Source organism: Vigna umbellata, chromosome 9 (genome assembly GCF_029865625.1).
Source record: "Vigna umbellata cultivar VRB3 chromosome 9, Vumbellata_1.0, whole genome shotgun sequence".
Taxonomy (NCBI): Eukaryota; Viridiplantae; Streptophyta; class Magnoliopsida; order Fabales; family Fabaceae; genus Vigna; species Vigna umbellata.
In genome coordinates this window covers 30,375,162-30,390,238 of record NC_142173.1, presented here as the reverse complement: position 1 = coordinate 30,390,238, position 15,077 = coordinate 30,375,162, and the positions used below count along the sequence as shown (strand labels likewise).

At 31.9% G+C, this 15,077-nt stretch overlaps 1 protein-coding gene across 3 annotated transcripts; it reads left to right on the top strand.

Annotated features, from left to right (window-relative positions):
- The first annotated feature begins 4,067 nt into the window (after positions 1-4,067).
- LOC124836262 (histone-lysine N-methyltransferase ASHH1) lies at positions 4,068-14,492 on the top strand. 3 transcript variants are annotated; one of them, XM_088098921.1, is made up of 11 exons: positions 4,068-4,279; positions 5,120-5,152; positions 5,275-5,369; positions 9,219-9,375; positions 9,759-9,845; positions 10,017-10,101; positions 10,183-10,276; positions 10,416-10,614; positions 11,668-11,702; positions 12,806-13,256; positions 14,057-14,492. In XM_088098921.1, the coding sequence occupies exons 2-11, from the start codon at positions 5,150-5,152 to the stop codon at positions 14,207-14,209; spliced, it is 1,359 nt and encodes a 452-aa protein (XP_087955047.1). In that variant the 5' UTR covers positions 4,068-4,279; positions 5,120-5,149; the 3' UTR covers positions 14,210-14,492. The 3 variants fall into 3 exon arrangements, with proteins under 3 accessions (XP_087955047.1, XP_087955044.1, XP_087955045.1); XM_088098918.1 differs by having other exon boundaries at positions 4,072-4,279; positions 14,071-14,492; XM_088098919.1 differs by having other exon boundaries at positions 4,073-4,279; positions 5,305-5,369; positions 14,071-14,492.
- Positions 14,493-15,077: the final 585 nt, after the last annotated feature.

The following is a 15,077-nucleotide window of genomic DNA, read 5'->3' as shown; positions in this document are numbered from 1 at the left end:
ACTCGCTATGTTTATTTTAAGCAATGAGTTTCCTTATTTATAAATAATACTAGTCAGTTGAATCATGCTAAATTCTTATTTATTTAAATATTATTTTGTTGTCGTATATTTATGAATGCAAAATATCCTTATAGTTGAAAATCATGAGACTAATAGGTAATAAAACTCGTTTAAATATTTCTGTAAATAAGAAAAAATTAAAAATAATTTTGTACAGTAAAATTTTTCTGATCATCTTAGTGTTGAACACTAAACTATAAGCCAGTAATTAAGAAATTATTACCTCGGTTACATCATCACTGTTATGTATAAATTCATAGTCACTTAACCAAGTAGCTAGTCAAATTTAGTAATAGAGTTTGGTTTGTCTCTAAGAAGATCTCTCTATCCCTAAAAATTGTTCACTTATTCATTAAAATATAATAATATATTCTTATTATTTTTAAATATGAGTATTCATAAAAGATTATGTAAGTTGTGATAATATTTTTAATTATATGATAAATTGTAATTCAAAATTCATTTTGTAGTGTGCCAAGGGGCGAAAATAATTTCTATATTTTTGTCGGAACTGGTACAAAAGAAGAGAATAATTAAAAATTATGAAAGTGATTTTTAATTAAACAGGTGTACAAATATGATAAAACAAATTCAATAGTTCTGAATAAAAAAATGGAAGTGAATGAAGATAATTGGTTAAAATTATGATTTTATAAAATTAAGTTTTGAAAAAAAAAAGTAATTAAACGAGAGAGAGTGTACTTTATTTGTATAAGAATTGATCTTTTGCAGGGAAGAAATCTTAGGTGTTTAAAAAGAATAAAAAGAAGATTGGAAGGAAATAGAGAAAAGAGAAGTTCCAACCTGGCTATGACGCTTTAACCTTCTCCCATATAAAAAAATGTTGCTTTTCCAACTAACAATAATAATCATAAATATTCCATGCCCAACTTGTTCACTAAAGCTTTATTCATTCTCCTTGCAAAGTCAGCTTTTTAACCATACACACCACCTCTTTCACCTTCATATCTGTCTTTCTTCTTCCCAACATCTACATCTTTTCCATCAACTAAACTGAATAAAAACTATAACTAAAACAAATTTATAATATAAACCTATTCTTAGTTAATTTGTTTACTAAGATTCTGTCAAGTTTTAAGGTGGGGTTTTATATGTAATATACATAATGTATTAGTATAAAATTAATTCTCAGCTTCCTTCCTCTTATTGTTATTATTATGTATGATTATATGTGGTGGTATGTCAAAGAGGATGTTCCTTGTGGGTTACATAAATATCAGTAACATCTGAGTTAACTATATAAGAGATCGACACTATTCTGATATCACTGTTGAATTATAGGAAGGAGTTTTCTGTGGGTTACACAAACACCAATAATATCTAACACAACTATATAAAGAATCAATATCACTCTTTATCTAAAATCTTAAGGTAATGGATTAAATGGTCTTTTATCTTTGTATATTGCTCTAGTTTCTCATTTTTATTAAATGTTAGACTCCCAACATTTCTATCAAATGTTAGATTACCAACAAATAAAGTAGAAAGTTAAATAGACAAAATAATACAAAAATGATAAACATATTCCGTTGTTGTTTACATATATTTTGGTACTTATTAAATTGTTGATGATTTACTGTTTGAATCTACTGTTGCATGTATATGAATTTCATTCTATTTGATAAGTAAACATTTTTTAAGAAATACTGGAATGATTATAAATAAAGTAAATTATATAGATTTTAAAAAAATCCATAAAACTGTGGCTTAAATGATAACAGGAAAAAAAAAAACTGATCTACCAAAATCATCCACAATGTAGTAGAAGTTTTCCATACTGATGCTTTACAACAAAGTATACATTTATTAATAAACATTTATAACCACTTTTTAAGATTCACAATTTTTTACTAATTTTATATTTATTAAAATAACTCAATATATTAAATTTATTATTTACAAAAAGAACCAAAAATAAATAATAATTTTATCTACATAACATATAATTGTAACTTTTTAAAATTAAAAAAATATTTTATAATTTTCTATATTAATAATTATTATCGTGTTTACTTTTTAATCGTGTTTATTTATGATATTAATAAAAAAACTTGTAATGATATACAATTTTAAGATTTATAATTTAGAATTGATATTTTTTTTAAACTCAGTCAATTTTTAAAAATGATCTAAATCAAAATTATAAAAAATGATTTATTTTATAATTATTTAAAAGAATATAATTATATTTATTAGAAAAGAAATAATACGTTTTATTTTTTATCATCATAAAATAAAACAAACATACTTGCATCTAAGTATAGGTGTTTTTCATATAAGTCAATTATTTGTCATGTATTAAAAATTATTAAATAATATAAATTATAAATAATCACATTAATCCTGATGAAATTTATATTTTACAAAATATAGTTTTTTTTCTTTTTGTTTGTATTCACTTAAAAATATTATTATTTACTTCCAGTTTATGTTTACGTTTTGAATGTTGCTCAACGCGACCAGGAACTGTGGATCTGAAAGAGAGAAAAAAAAACAATCTGAAAATTTTGAACAAATGTTTAAGAGGAGACGAGACAATCACCATGTGCGACAAAAAAAAGGAGTTCGAAAGACACTGAAAATGTGTAGGAGTTTTGAGAAATACGTTGGTGATGATAGGATGGTCGCATGGTCAAAACAATCAAAACTGTGTGATTATCGATCAAAACTGAAACTCCAACTACAACAGAGCTGCTATCGACAACAGCGGGTGCAATGATAAAGGAATTTGACTCTGGTATCATGTTCAGTATAATAAAACTATGTATATGATTAATCTTCTTTGGTTTGAATATACATATAATGTAATTTATTTATGATATAAGAAATATTGATAAGTTTACTATACAATTAAGGAACAATAACAAATAAATTAAATATAAAACATAAAAATAATACATCTAACACTTTTATCAAATTGATACATACAAATAGACAAGGTTGTCGTTGGCCGCACAAAGATAACAAACATTTATTTATAAAATAACTTAACTTTGACACCATGTTAAATATAGTATGTATGAGATTAATCTCTCTTGTATTGAATATACATATATTCATACAATAATATTAAATAGTTTTTTCACAACAAAATCTAATTAAATAAATATTTTATGAAAAAAAATTAAATAAATATATACAAATAAAATATTAAATCACTTGTCTTATATTTTTATCAATAAAAACTAAATTGGTTAATTTATTATTATAATAATTTTATTAACGAGAAACATGAGAAACTTTAATTAGACTAAAATAATGTATTTTTTTATACATATGATCATGATAAAGATGCAAATTTTCTTAATAGACAGTTTCATCAAAGCAATAGTCAAATTATTATGTAATTTTCATTAACTATTAGTGTTCTCAAAATGGATTGTAACTTGCAAGCTAACTCAATTCATCACGGGTAAGCCAGGTTGGGTTTGAAGAAAAATGTAATTTTTTTATGCGGGCTAGTTTTCAATCCAGCTCACCGAGTTGAATCCATGGTGAGTCGGGTTGGCTCACTAACCTACCTAATTTAATTTAATTATTTATTATTTTTGTTTCAATATTATTAGTTAGCATTTTTTTTATTATATTATAGATGCTGATAAAGAATGAGATGTTTTGAAGAGAGAAAAATATTATAAATTTTTCAATTATTCAAGACTCTAATATTATAAATAGAGGAGTGATACAAAAATTATATATAATACTTTTTTTTTATTTTTTTTGAATGGTTAGTGTGATGTTTATTTAGATTTAAATTAAAAATATAATTAAATGAGCGAGTGAGTTAACCTGCTTAACCCACCAACCGATAAATCGGCCAAGTTCGAAATCTTTAGTATACCATTATGTACATAGATTATAAAATAATGTTTTATTCTTTTCAAACATAAAATTTTAAATTTTAAAATAAGCAAAAAGTTAAATTTATTTAAAAAAATCAAAAAATCAATTGATAACTTGATCTAAGTTTCATGTACGTAGTTACGAAAATATTTCCTTGAAAAAACCTTTGATGAGTTGAGTTTCGGTCCTGTGAGTCCAAAGCCAGGGCCATCTTTGGCGTCATTATATCTGTATTTGGCCTGCACCGTTTATGGAAACCCACCGTTGCCGACGCAGATCTTCTATTTACATTGGAAACCGATAAGCACATTCAGAGTTGGTTCCTTGATCATTGCGTTTCCCTTTTGTCGCTCAGGTTTCACTCTCACCGTTTTTTTTTTCTCTTCTGCAATGATGTTGAGTTCAATTTTTTGATTATGTTAAATTCTTAATTTGGGAGGCGAATTTAGCCTTACCATTGTTTTCGATGTCTCGTTTTATCCCCTCTAAGTTTTAGGGTTTAGGAAATTCTATTTGAATTATCTATTGTTCTAACTGTTCAAGCTTATTCTTAGTAGCGGCTCTGGACTTGTGAAATTGTGACTCGGTAGGTTAGGTCGCCTTCAACTACCTCGTGTCCCTATACATTAAGTTTAATTGTGATAGGGATAGCACCCAATTAAAATGAAGACAAGTAAAAGGAAGGGCCAAAAACTGGAATAATATCTCTATATTATGCCCAGAGAAATTTGTTATGACATTGTGTTTTTTCAGTAGATTCACACTCTTGCAATTGAGAAGTCGTGAAACTGTAGGTTGAAATAGTTTATAAGGAAAACATCTATTGGGATTGCTTGAATGGGTAAAGCGCTATTTCTAACCCATGTCTTTAATGGTGGAAAGTAGCGATATATGTTTGTTCTCACTTCTTATCTTGTTGAAGGAAATTTTTAACAAATTAAATTTTATTTATATATATATATATATATATATATATATATATATATATATATATATATATATATATATATATATATATATTTTAAATATAGAAAAAATGAACTTGATCCTCCCATAGTGATTACAAAGTTGTGGTTGTTTTTCTACATTTCCATTTTGAATTAGTTATTACATTTACTTTTGATACTAGAAGTTCCGATTAATTTGCTAGTTGATAAGCTATCCCTAAAATTATGTATGTTTTCCAATTTCACAGGTTACCACTACAATCTTAATCTTTGCGTAGATGGTAATTTTTTCTTCTTTATCTTAGTTTTTTACGTTACTTCCTTCCCCTTGTCTTACCTTTTGCATTTTTATATTATTATTTTATTAAAAAACAATATTGTTCATGTTAGTGTTTGTTTTCAGTCAATTAACAAGGACATTGTTACTTTGAAGGATCCTTTTATTGAAGAGTTGCCTCAGTACATACATATAAATCAGAATGAGTTTTTCATGCGAAGGTTAGTAGTTTCTTATACAGTATTTCCATTATGGTGTTTTTTTTATCACTCCCTCCTCCTCTTCTTTGTTGATAAGTCCAATTCTTTATGATCATAGCATAGCATATTTTGATGGAAACTGCTTCTTATTATGAAATTGAATCCACACCCCATGTATTGTTGAAACTCAATTCATACCCATGCATTCTTGAACTTGATTGACTACTTATTGCTTAATGCTGTCTCACTATAATTCACTTGAGATTGAAAGTATAAAATAATTCTTGAGGGCTTGATTGATCCCTCTCATAATCTTCTATTTATAAAAATAAATTGATACAAGAGTACATGATTAGGTAACCTTAGTAGATACAATATAATCATGATAAATAAGGTAACTCTAGACACAATGTAATCATGATAAATAGGGTAACCTTAAACACAATATAATCACGATAAATAAGGTAATCCTAGACACAATATAATCATGATAAATAGGGTAAATATTCTAACAGTCCACCTCAAGCTGGAGCATACAAATTGTATGTGTCAAGCTTGGAATAAATAAACTCAATCCAACAAAATCAACTTGTCTAAAATGTCGAGACAATAGACGTTTTGGCTCCGAACAAGATGCACATATGCTTCAAGAGAGAATGTCTATAAACCAAATTGGACTCATAAACCAAATTGGACTCACAAACCAACGTAACCAAAGAGACTCTTCATAAGCTTATGGAGAATAATATTGGACAACCACGAAACTTCATCTAGCACCATGAACCTTCAAGTAATGACTTTGACAAAGTTGATTTCCATCAAAAGTGAATGACGAGTGGTAGACAACGACAAACTGCAGAAACTTGATTGCCATCAAGTAAGGATGGGGCCTGCATGACTAAAAGCGATAAACTACAAAGACTGGATTCCATAGAGAAAGGATGGGGCTTGTAGTGGCGAAAAGCGACAAACTACAGGGATTAAATTGCCATCAGTGACTGATGGGGCCTGTAGTGGTTGAAAGCGACCAAACTGCAGGGACTAAACTGCCATCAAGTAAGGATGGGGCCTGTAGTGACTGGAAACATACTCCCCTCAATGCAGGGACTAAATTTCCATTACTGACGGATGGGGCCTGCAGGGATTAAATTGTCATCACTGACTGATGGAGCCTGCAGGGACTAAATTGCCATCACTGACGGATAGGGCCTGTAGTGGCTGGAAGCGACAAAACTACAGGGAATGCCATCACTAACTGACGAGGTGATGGGGGCCTACAGTGGTTGAAAGGACAAAACTGCAGGGACTGCCATCATTGACTGATGGAGCATGTGGCTGGAAACATATTGCAGTGGTTGGAAGCATACTCCCCCTCACGACAAACGACGGAAATGATGACGCCGCCGATGACAAATCGTGAAGGTGGAAGATCATAATGGTATCTTTTATTCATCAAAGCATCCAAAAACAGATCTAATAAGGGACTGGTGAAATTGTTTGACTAAGATTCTGAATCTGGCCAGAAATAGACTCTCCTCATGCCATGAGGAACCTTCAACCTATGACTTTGGTGTTGAAATTCCTTGGTGTTAACTAACTAATTATTGACTCTCCTTGGAGACTTGTAAATAAATGACACAAGCCATAAGGAACATCACAACTGCTACAATACGCAAAGCTAAACAAATATTATGAAAGGAGGCTAAGGAACAATGCTAAAACAGAGGTATAATGCTGAAATAGAGAGTTTTTTTTTTCTTTGGTCGAACGAGACGAACGACACTGACGCCGTGTGATTCCGACACCGGAAAGGTGGCGTGTGACAAAGAAGCGCCGGAAGCTTATCGGAGAGAAGTCGTGCGTGACAAGATGAGAATGAGGCAACGACTAGGGATGGGTCGCACTCCTCGAGGCGCACAAAACCCCTAACTTCGCCAGAGAAAATGTGACAATGGCGGAGGCGAACGTCGGACAAATGCGGCGCACATGGCGACGCCTGGATGAGAACTAGCCCTCTCGCTCAAGGAGGCGATCCAGACCACTAGTCGTCGGACTAAACTGTGGCAGCAGATGGCAACAGAGGACAATAGACGGTGGTTGGCAGCGGACGGTGGGAAACAATGGATAGCAGCAGACAATGACGAATGACGTCGAGAACAGAAGTTGATGGTGACAAACTTCTACAACTCCTCACAGTGGCAAAACAGTGCTAGATGGACAATGACAAATGGCACCAGACAACGACAAACGATGTCAAACAGCGACAAACACAGCGGCGGTGCCTGGACAGCGGAAAACGGTGCATAGACAGCGGAAAACGACGCCTGGACAGCGGAAAAGGGCGCCTGGACAGCGGAAAAGGGCGCCTGGACAGCGGCAAACGGCGCCTGGACAGCGGCAAACAATGCTGGACAGCGGCAAACAATGCTGGACAGCGGCAAACAACACTGGACAATGACAAACAATGCTTAATAGTTGCGGACAACAACTAAGGTTTGAAGACTAGACAAAATTTAGAACGAAACTGCTCATTTAGGTATTTTAGGAAAGATGAATTTTTTAAGGCCGCCGGGGGCCAGCGCCGCCACCGGCGACAACAAAGACAAAGTAGGAAGAGACTCAGACAACCTGCTTTATACCAACTTGAGATTGAAAGTATAAAATAATTCTTGAGGGCTTGATTGATCCCTCTCATAATCTTCTATTTATAAAAATAAATTGATACAAGAGTACATGATAATTAGGGTAACCTTATTAGACACAATATAATCATGATAAATAAGGTAACTCTAGACACAATATAATCTTGATAAATAGGGTAACCTTAGACACAATATAATCATGATAAATAAGGTAATCCTAGACACAATATAATCATGATAAATAGGGTAAATATTCTAACAAATTCTATTAACACAAAACATGCATCTTGATCGGGTTGTTTTTATGAAGTTATCATACAAAAATCTATTGAACAATTTAGCAATGCTGAATTTTGTTTTGGTAGTAATTTAGAGTCTCGTATGATTTCATTCATTTGAACTTTCTATTATGGTTATTGGTGTTTCTTTTGTTGTCCTTATTCATCAGCCATTTGACATAGTTGGAAGTTTGATAGAGTTTGTTTGGATGATTTCTTTTTTCACAAATACTTATATGAGAAGAAAAAAAGAAATAAATTACGTAAGTTTCTGTAAAAGTTAAAACTAGCTTATGCCAAACTAATTTGTACAAGTTTCCTCATATTAGTTTCTCCAAAACCTAATATTTTAGTTATGTATAAGTTAGTTTTAGCGGTTGAAGATATCAAGTATTTCATTTTCCTTTTTATTTGTGTCTCCTATAAGTGATTGTAAATAAGTTTATCTAAATAGACACTTAGTCTCAATTTCAAGTATCATCTCTCTGGCTGTCTCCTGATGACTAGATTTTGTAAGATGAAGCTGTCCATTTCCTTTGAGACAGTACCCGTGGAGAACTGGAGAGGGAGCATAATGGAAGGGGTTACCGGACAAACAAGAGTTAGTAAGATTAAGCAGCCCATCCAAGGAATAGTGGACATCCTTCCCAGTATCTGAATGTGTAGAAAACTTAGTAAGGACAGTAATTCTAAAGATGTAAACCTGGCTAGGAAAAGAGTTGGTGTCATTATAATTGGATTACATCTTTTAAAAAAAACCAAATACTGGTTTACTAACTAATTACATTCCTCACCATCATCTACACCAGCCTAGGTTATAAAGCCCATTGTACCCCTTACTATCAATCCAATCTTAAATGCAAAATCTGATGAATATTTTGTATTGGAATTCTGGATTAAGCATCAAAAGTTTTATTGAGTTGTTTACCTTTCACTTCATTTCTTTCCAGGCACAAAAAACAGAAGGAGGAGGATATTGCTATATGTGAATGCAAATATGATGCTGATGACACTGACAGTGCATGCGGGGATAGCTGCTTGAATGTTTTAACCAGCACAGAATGCACCCTTGGTTATTGCCCTTGTGATATCTTGTGCAAAAATCAGGTGAGTTCATGTTTAGCTCTGTATACGGTTATATATATATATATATATATATATATATATATATATATATATATATATATATATATTATGCATCTGTCGGTCACAAAAATTTAAAGATACATTTTTTTTGTTTTACTATAACTACCCTGCTGGTAGCTAGGGTTGATCATGAGAAGTTAATTCCTTTTTATCTCCCAACCTGTGTTTGAGGGAACTTGACCTAATTATTGCTTACTTATATTCTGTTTTTTTTCCCTTTCATTTTATGAACTTCTCAGTGGTGCTCAAGAATACCCTTCTAGAATGTTTTTGAACCTTTGAATTTATTTTGGACGAGGCCAATATCAATTACTATATTCATGCTCCATATGTCTTGGTTACAGAAATTTCAGAAGTGTGAATATGCTAAAACAAAGTTGTTTAAAACTGAAGGCCGTGGATGGGGTCTTTTGGCTGATGAGGATCTTAAGGTAATCATATGATATAATATATTGCAATGAAATTAGCAAAAGGAAAAAGGGAAACTTTCTTGCAAAAACCTGATGAATTTCAATGCATTTTATATTTTATGGGCATGGCTTATCATGTAGTCATTCCTTTAGTTCAGCAGTGCCACACTTCAATTAACATATTTCATATAGGCAGGACAATTTGTCATCGAATACTGTGGAGAAGTTATATCATGGAAGGAAGCCAAACGTAGATCTCAGGCTTATGAAGATCAAGGTAAAATGCCAATAAATTCAATGCTTCTGTTTGTCTGGTATTTGACTGTACGTTTTTTAAAAACTTGTTTGCTTCTTGCAGGCCTTAAAGACGCATTTATCATTTGCCTTAATGCATCTGAATCTATTGATGCAACCAGGAAAGGAAGCCTTGCTAGATTTATAAATCATTCCTGGTAATCACTATATACAAAAATACGAACATTAAGTAAATCGAACCTGCTAGTATGCAAAATATAGTAGGCGCTTTTTCTTGTTCTCCTTTGTTTCCCTTGCCCAAGGTTTGATATCAAATGAATACTTTTAAGTTTGCAGTCAACCGAATTGTGAGACGAGAAAATGGAATGTGTTGGGGGAAATAAGAGTTGGAATATTTGCAAAACATGATATTCCTATTGGAACTGAATTAGCTTATGATTATAATTTTGAATGGTTTGGAGGTGCAAAGGTTCGTTGCCTATGTGGTGCACTCAAATGTTCAGGGTTCCTTGGAGCAAAATCTCGTGGTTTTCAGGTAAGCTTTATATAGGTAGTTTTAACCCTACAAAAATGAAGTGCTTGGATGAATCCTTTTGATACTTTGCAAGGCGTGATTGTTGTAGTCTTGTAGATTATGAGCTTTTAAGTCCCGCTGATAGTTTGAAAGATGATGGTTAGATGTTTTTTTATTGTAGTGTAGACGATTGATTATAAAACCTAAATAATATGGAAAATGTGTTAATGGAGGCTTTATTAAAGAGACGAGCTCTTCTGTTCAATTTGATTATCAGTTTTGATCCACTGCAGAAAACATGGTAGAATCTTGCCATAGGTGGTTTGGGCATGTGTAGTGATGATCACTAAAGGTCTGAATTAGGAGAGTAGATCACATTGAGGGTAGCCTTAGTGTTTGGGGCAGAGGGAAGCCCAAAAATTATAAGAGATTTTTGGGAGGAATTTAAAGGTCTATAGGTTGCCTATTGAACATAGGAGCAATTGTTTCTAGGTATTATGTTTTATATCCAGGAATCACATTCTCATGAATACTATGTTCAAGAACAAAATTTCCATTAAAATGTTTGGTTGACATTTAGTAATTTTATGGTAAATAAATTTATTCAATAAAAAGTTGAAAAAATGAAAGTGGAAGAAACTTATATAACTTATGTTCCTGTGAGAATATTTTCATCACCAAGGGAAACATGAACATCTCATTACTAAGAATCAATAATTCCTGAGAAAATTTATTATAAACTTGTACCAAACATGGTAATTTGGTATTCAGTAGTTCACTTTCTTAGGAGTCCTTTTTAATACCTTGAAACAAAGGCTTTCTTTGATTGATCCATGTAACCAGCCTGACTTACTGGTAAAGGGCTTGATTGTTGTTGTATCAGTTTTGATCTAGTGGAATGCACGCGCTGAAAATCATTTAATCGGGGGAAGCACTTTTTTTAATAATTGGAAATAGCTAGCTTTATTCCTTTCTTTTTCTTAATTTTCCTTTTTTTTATTATTATTATCATTATTATTATTATTATTCATTTTTAATCACTATTTTTCCTAATGTTGGGAAAACTATGAGCAGGAGGATACTTATCTATGGGAAGATGATGATGATAGGTAATTGTTGATGTGTTCTTTCGTTACGATTCATTCCTCTCTAAATAACAGCTTTCATCTTCTCTTTTAGGAATCTGCTGACCACTGTAATAATCAAACATAAAATGATTTAGTATTGAGTACCTATCCCTGAAACTACTGTCATTGTTTCAAAATTTTGCTTTCTTACTATGGGGAAACAAACTACCATCATCAACCAGGTTACAATAGCACATGGAAATCTTGAAAATCCAGTCATTACATTTTAATTTTGGAACAAAGTTAAAAGTTATGTCATGAAATGTCATTATATATATATATATATATATATATATATATATATATATATATATATATATTGCATTAAACATTATAATTTTAGGGATAAATGTTTTTACTATTTGATAATATTGGTTATTTTGTGATTAGCCCCTCTATAATTTCTGTTGTGATCCCCCCCTCCCCCCTTATATTTAACCTTGAAAATAAAGTACCGTGTTTTATTCTCTCACCGGTGCATCTGTCAGGAGAAAAGGTGAGCGACTTGTATTTCTTTGCAAATACAAATAAAAAAGTCAAATAGATTAATTCCAAAAACATTTTTTTTAGAGATTAAAATATTAAATCATTTCATTTTTAATATACAAAACCGAAGAAAATGACTATTTTTTTTACTTTCACTTATTAACCTAATTTAGAAGATTCTTTTCTTCTCCTTATTGAAATAAACTTTTTCTCCCGATATTTATTTTTAAAGAAAATAGATATACATCGACAATGGAAAAATGGAAAACAGTTTTACACTTTTTCGGTCACAGACCACAGTGTAAAGTAGCCATTGAACTTTTATTTTATTGTATCAGAGCAAGAAATGTGAGCATTATAACTTTTCAATAAACAAAATTTAATTATCTCTAAAATACCTGATTAATAATTCTAAAATGCCTGATTAAGATTAACAACTCTTTTTCCTGATATTTATTGTATTTATGTACAACATATCTACATTGTAAGTTTTAATACACAATTAAAAATAATGCTAAATTTATTTACACCATTCCTTTCATTCCTTTTTCTCATGGTGATTTGGTGCATGATTTTCTTGTTGATGTTTTTGGTTACAGGTACTCTGTTGAGAAAATTCCTGTATATGATTCTGCAGAGGATGAACCAGTGTCAAATGTTAATGGACGAACTGAATCCTCTTTAGATGTGATGCTTAAAGCTGAGCAACTATCTGAGTCCACTGGTTTCAATGTTCAGTCCCTTGATTCAGTTCAGATGAAAGATTTAGATGTCAAAAAGATTAAGACTGAAGTAGCAGATGAGGATATGCACTTGTACACCCACGATACTGAACAGACGCTTTCACAAAAGAATGCAATGATATCACGAATCCGAGGTAATGCTGCAGGCAGAAACTATCACATTGGACCTAGGTCCATTTCTACCAAAAGATCAAGGGCATATAATGGCGGAAGGTTTAAAAATCTCGTAGAGAAGAGAATTGATGCCAAGTTTGCTGCTGGCCTCCTAGCATCCAAGGAAGCACAAGAGGAGATTTTAAATTCTGAGGTACATTTTCGTTAGATTTTGTTGTTGCTGATTACTGAACATTATAACCTTGGCTCTTAATGTTGTCATTAGCGGGGACTTAATCTCAGGTACGTCCTCTTGCAAAGATAGCTTTAGTAATGTAGTTATCAGATTCGTGATTGGATCTGGAGGATCCTTTGTTTTAAATGACTAGTTCATAATCTAGATTTATCATTTAGAGAAAAGTAAATGTCTTTGAACTTAGCTGGAAGCCTCGAAGAGTTTATCTAGGGGGTGGCTGTGCATGATTTTGTAACTTTGAAATCGTAAAAGTTGTTTAATTTGGTGGCAAACCCCAATCCTATCACTTTATATTGTGCGGTTGCAAATCACCTAAATCGTATTTGTTACTGATTTTAATATAGTTCACACTAATCAAGAATGTCAAGTGAGAAAGTAAAAGTGCATTTGTTTTTCATTCGAAATTAGTAAGTTTATAAGCTCTTCGATTCTACTAAATGGTAAATGAATTCTTCCTTTGAACTCTGCACTCTTGCTTCAAAGAAGTAAAATCCTTTGGTTTCATATTGAGGAATTCCTTTTCCTCTGGTCCCAACCCCCTCCAAATCTCTTCATCCTGCAATTACTGCTTAATGCACATCTCTTCTTACCATCACTGCTTAATGCTAATGTAAGAAATTACAAAAGGATATCAATGTCAACATCGAGACGAAAATAATCAAATTGTTGGGCATAGTTTAGATGTGAATTGGAATAGGGGTTTTGTGCATCATAGTAAATGCTTTATTATCACTCAATCATTCATCTCTTATTTAAAGGTGTCTCCATGCAGAAAAGAAAGGATGATGCTACATCTACTCTTGATTCCTTATACGATGAAATACGGCCTGCTATTGAGGAACACGAGAGGGATAGCCAAGACAGTGTATCCACCACTGTCGCAGAGAAGTGGATACAGGCTTGCTGCCTAAAATTGAAGGCTGAGTTTGATCTCTACTCGTCAATTGTGAAAAATGTTGCTTGCACTGCGCAAAGGGCACCTGGACAAGCAAAACCTACTGAAGTAGATAATGAAAACGAAATTAAGTTCTTGACAGGTTGAAATTCTCATTTCATTTTTTCCCATCTGTAATTTTCAACGTCACTGAATGTGTGGGCAAATTTGGGGGGTACTTCTTTTTAAAATTCGTTAAGTTGAGAATCTAAGACTCGATGAATAGATCTTTTCAATATTTATTTGTTATTTTTGCCTAATTTTCCCATATATTTTTCTTTTTTTGTGGAAATGAAAATACATGGAATAAACTATAGGTTGCATTGGAAAAATGAAATACAAATGGTATGTTCGTTGGTCGCCTGTTAATAAGAAGAATTATTTTAGCATGGATGTAATCTTCTCATAGAGGCCAAATCAATGATAACTTCATTAATTACTTGCCAGACATCCCTGTCTGATTGACTGGTTCAAATAGAGCGAATTGTTAATCCATTGGTATCGCATATTCATCGTGGATATTCCTCCTATTAGCTACAGACACCGAGAGTTGATAAGACTGATAAATTTCTCTAATGTGTTATATATATATATATATATTGACCTTCTCATTATACTAAAATACCTTTCTTTTTATTTCTAAAATACCTTGTCTAGATAGTCTTTGATATAGTGAGGGAAGAAAAATGAAATAATGGTGGTACAAATTGAAATTAACTAAAGCGGAATTATAAATTTTTTGCACTGGAGGAAATAAAAAGCAATCAGAGGTGAAATCAAAGAAATAAAATAAAATAAGAATTATAATTTTAGGGGTATATTCAAAAAAAGTACGATATTTCTTG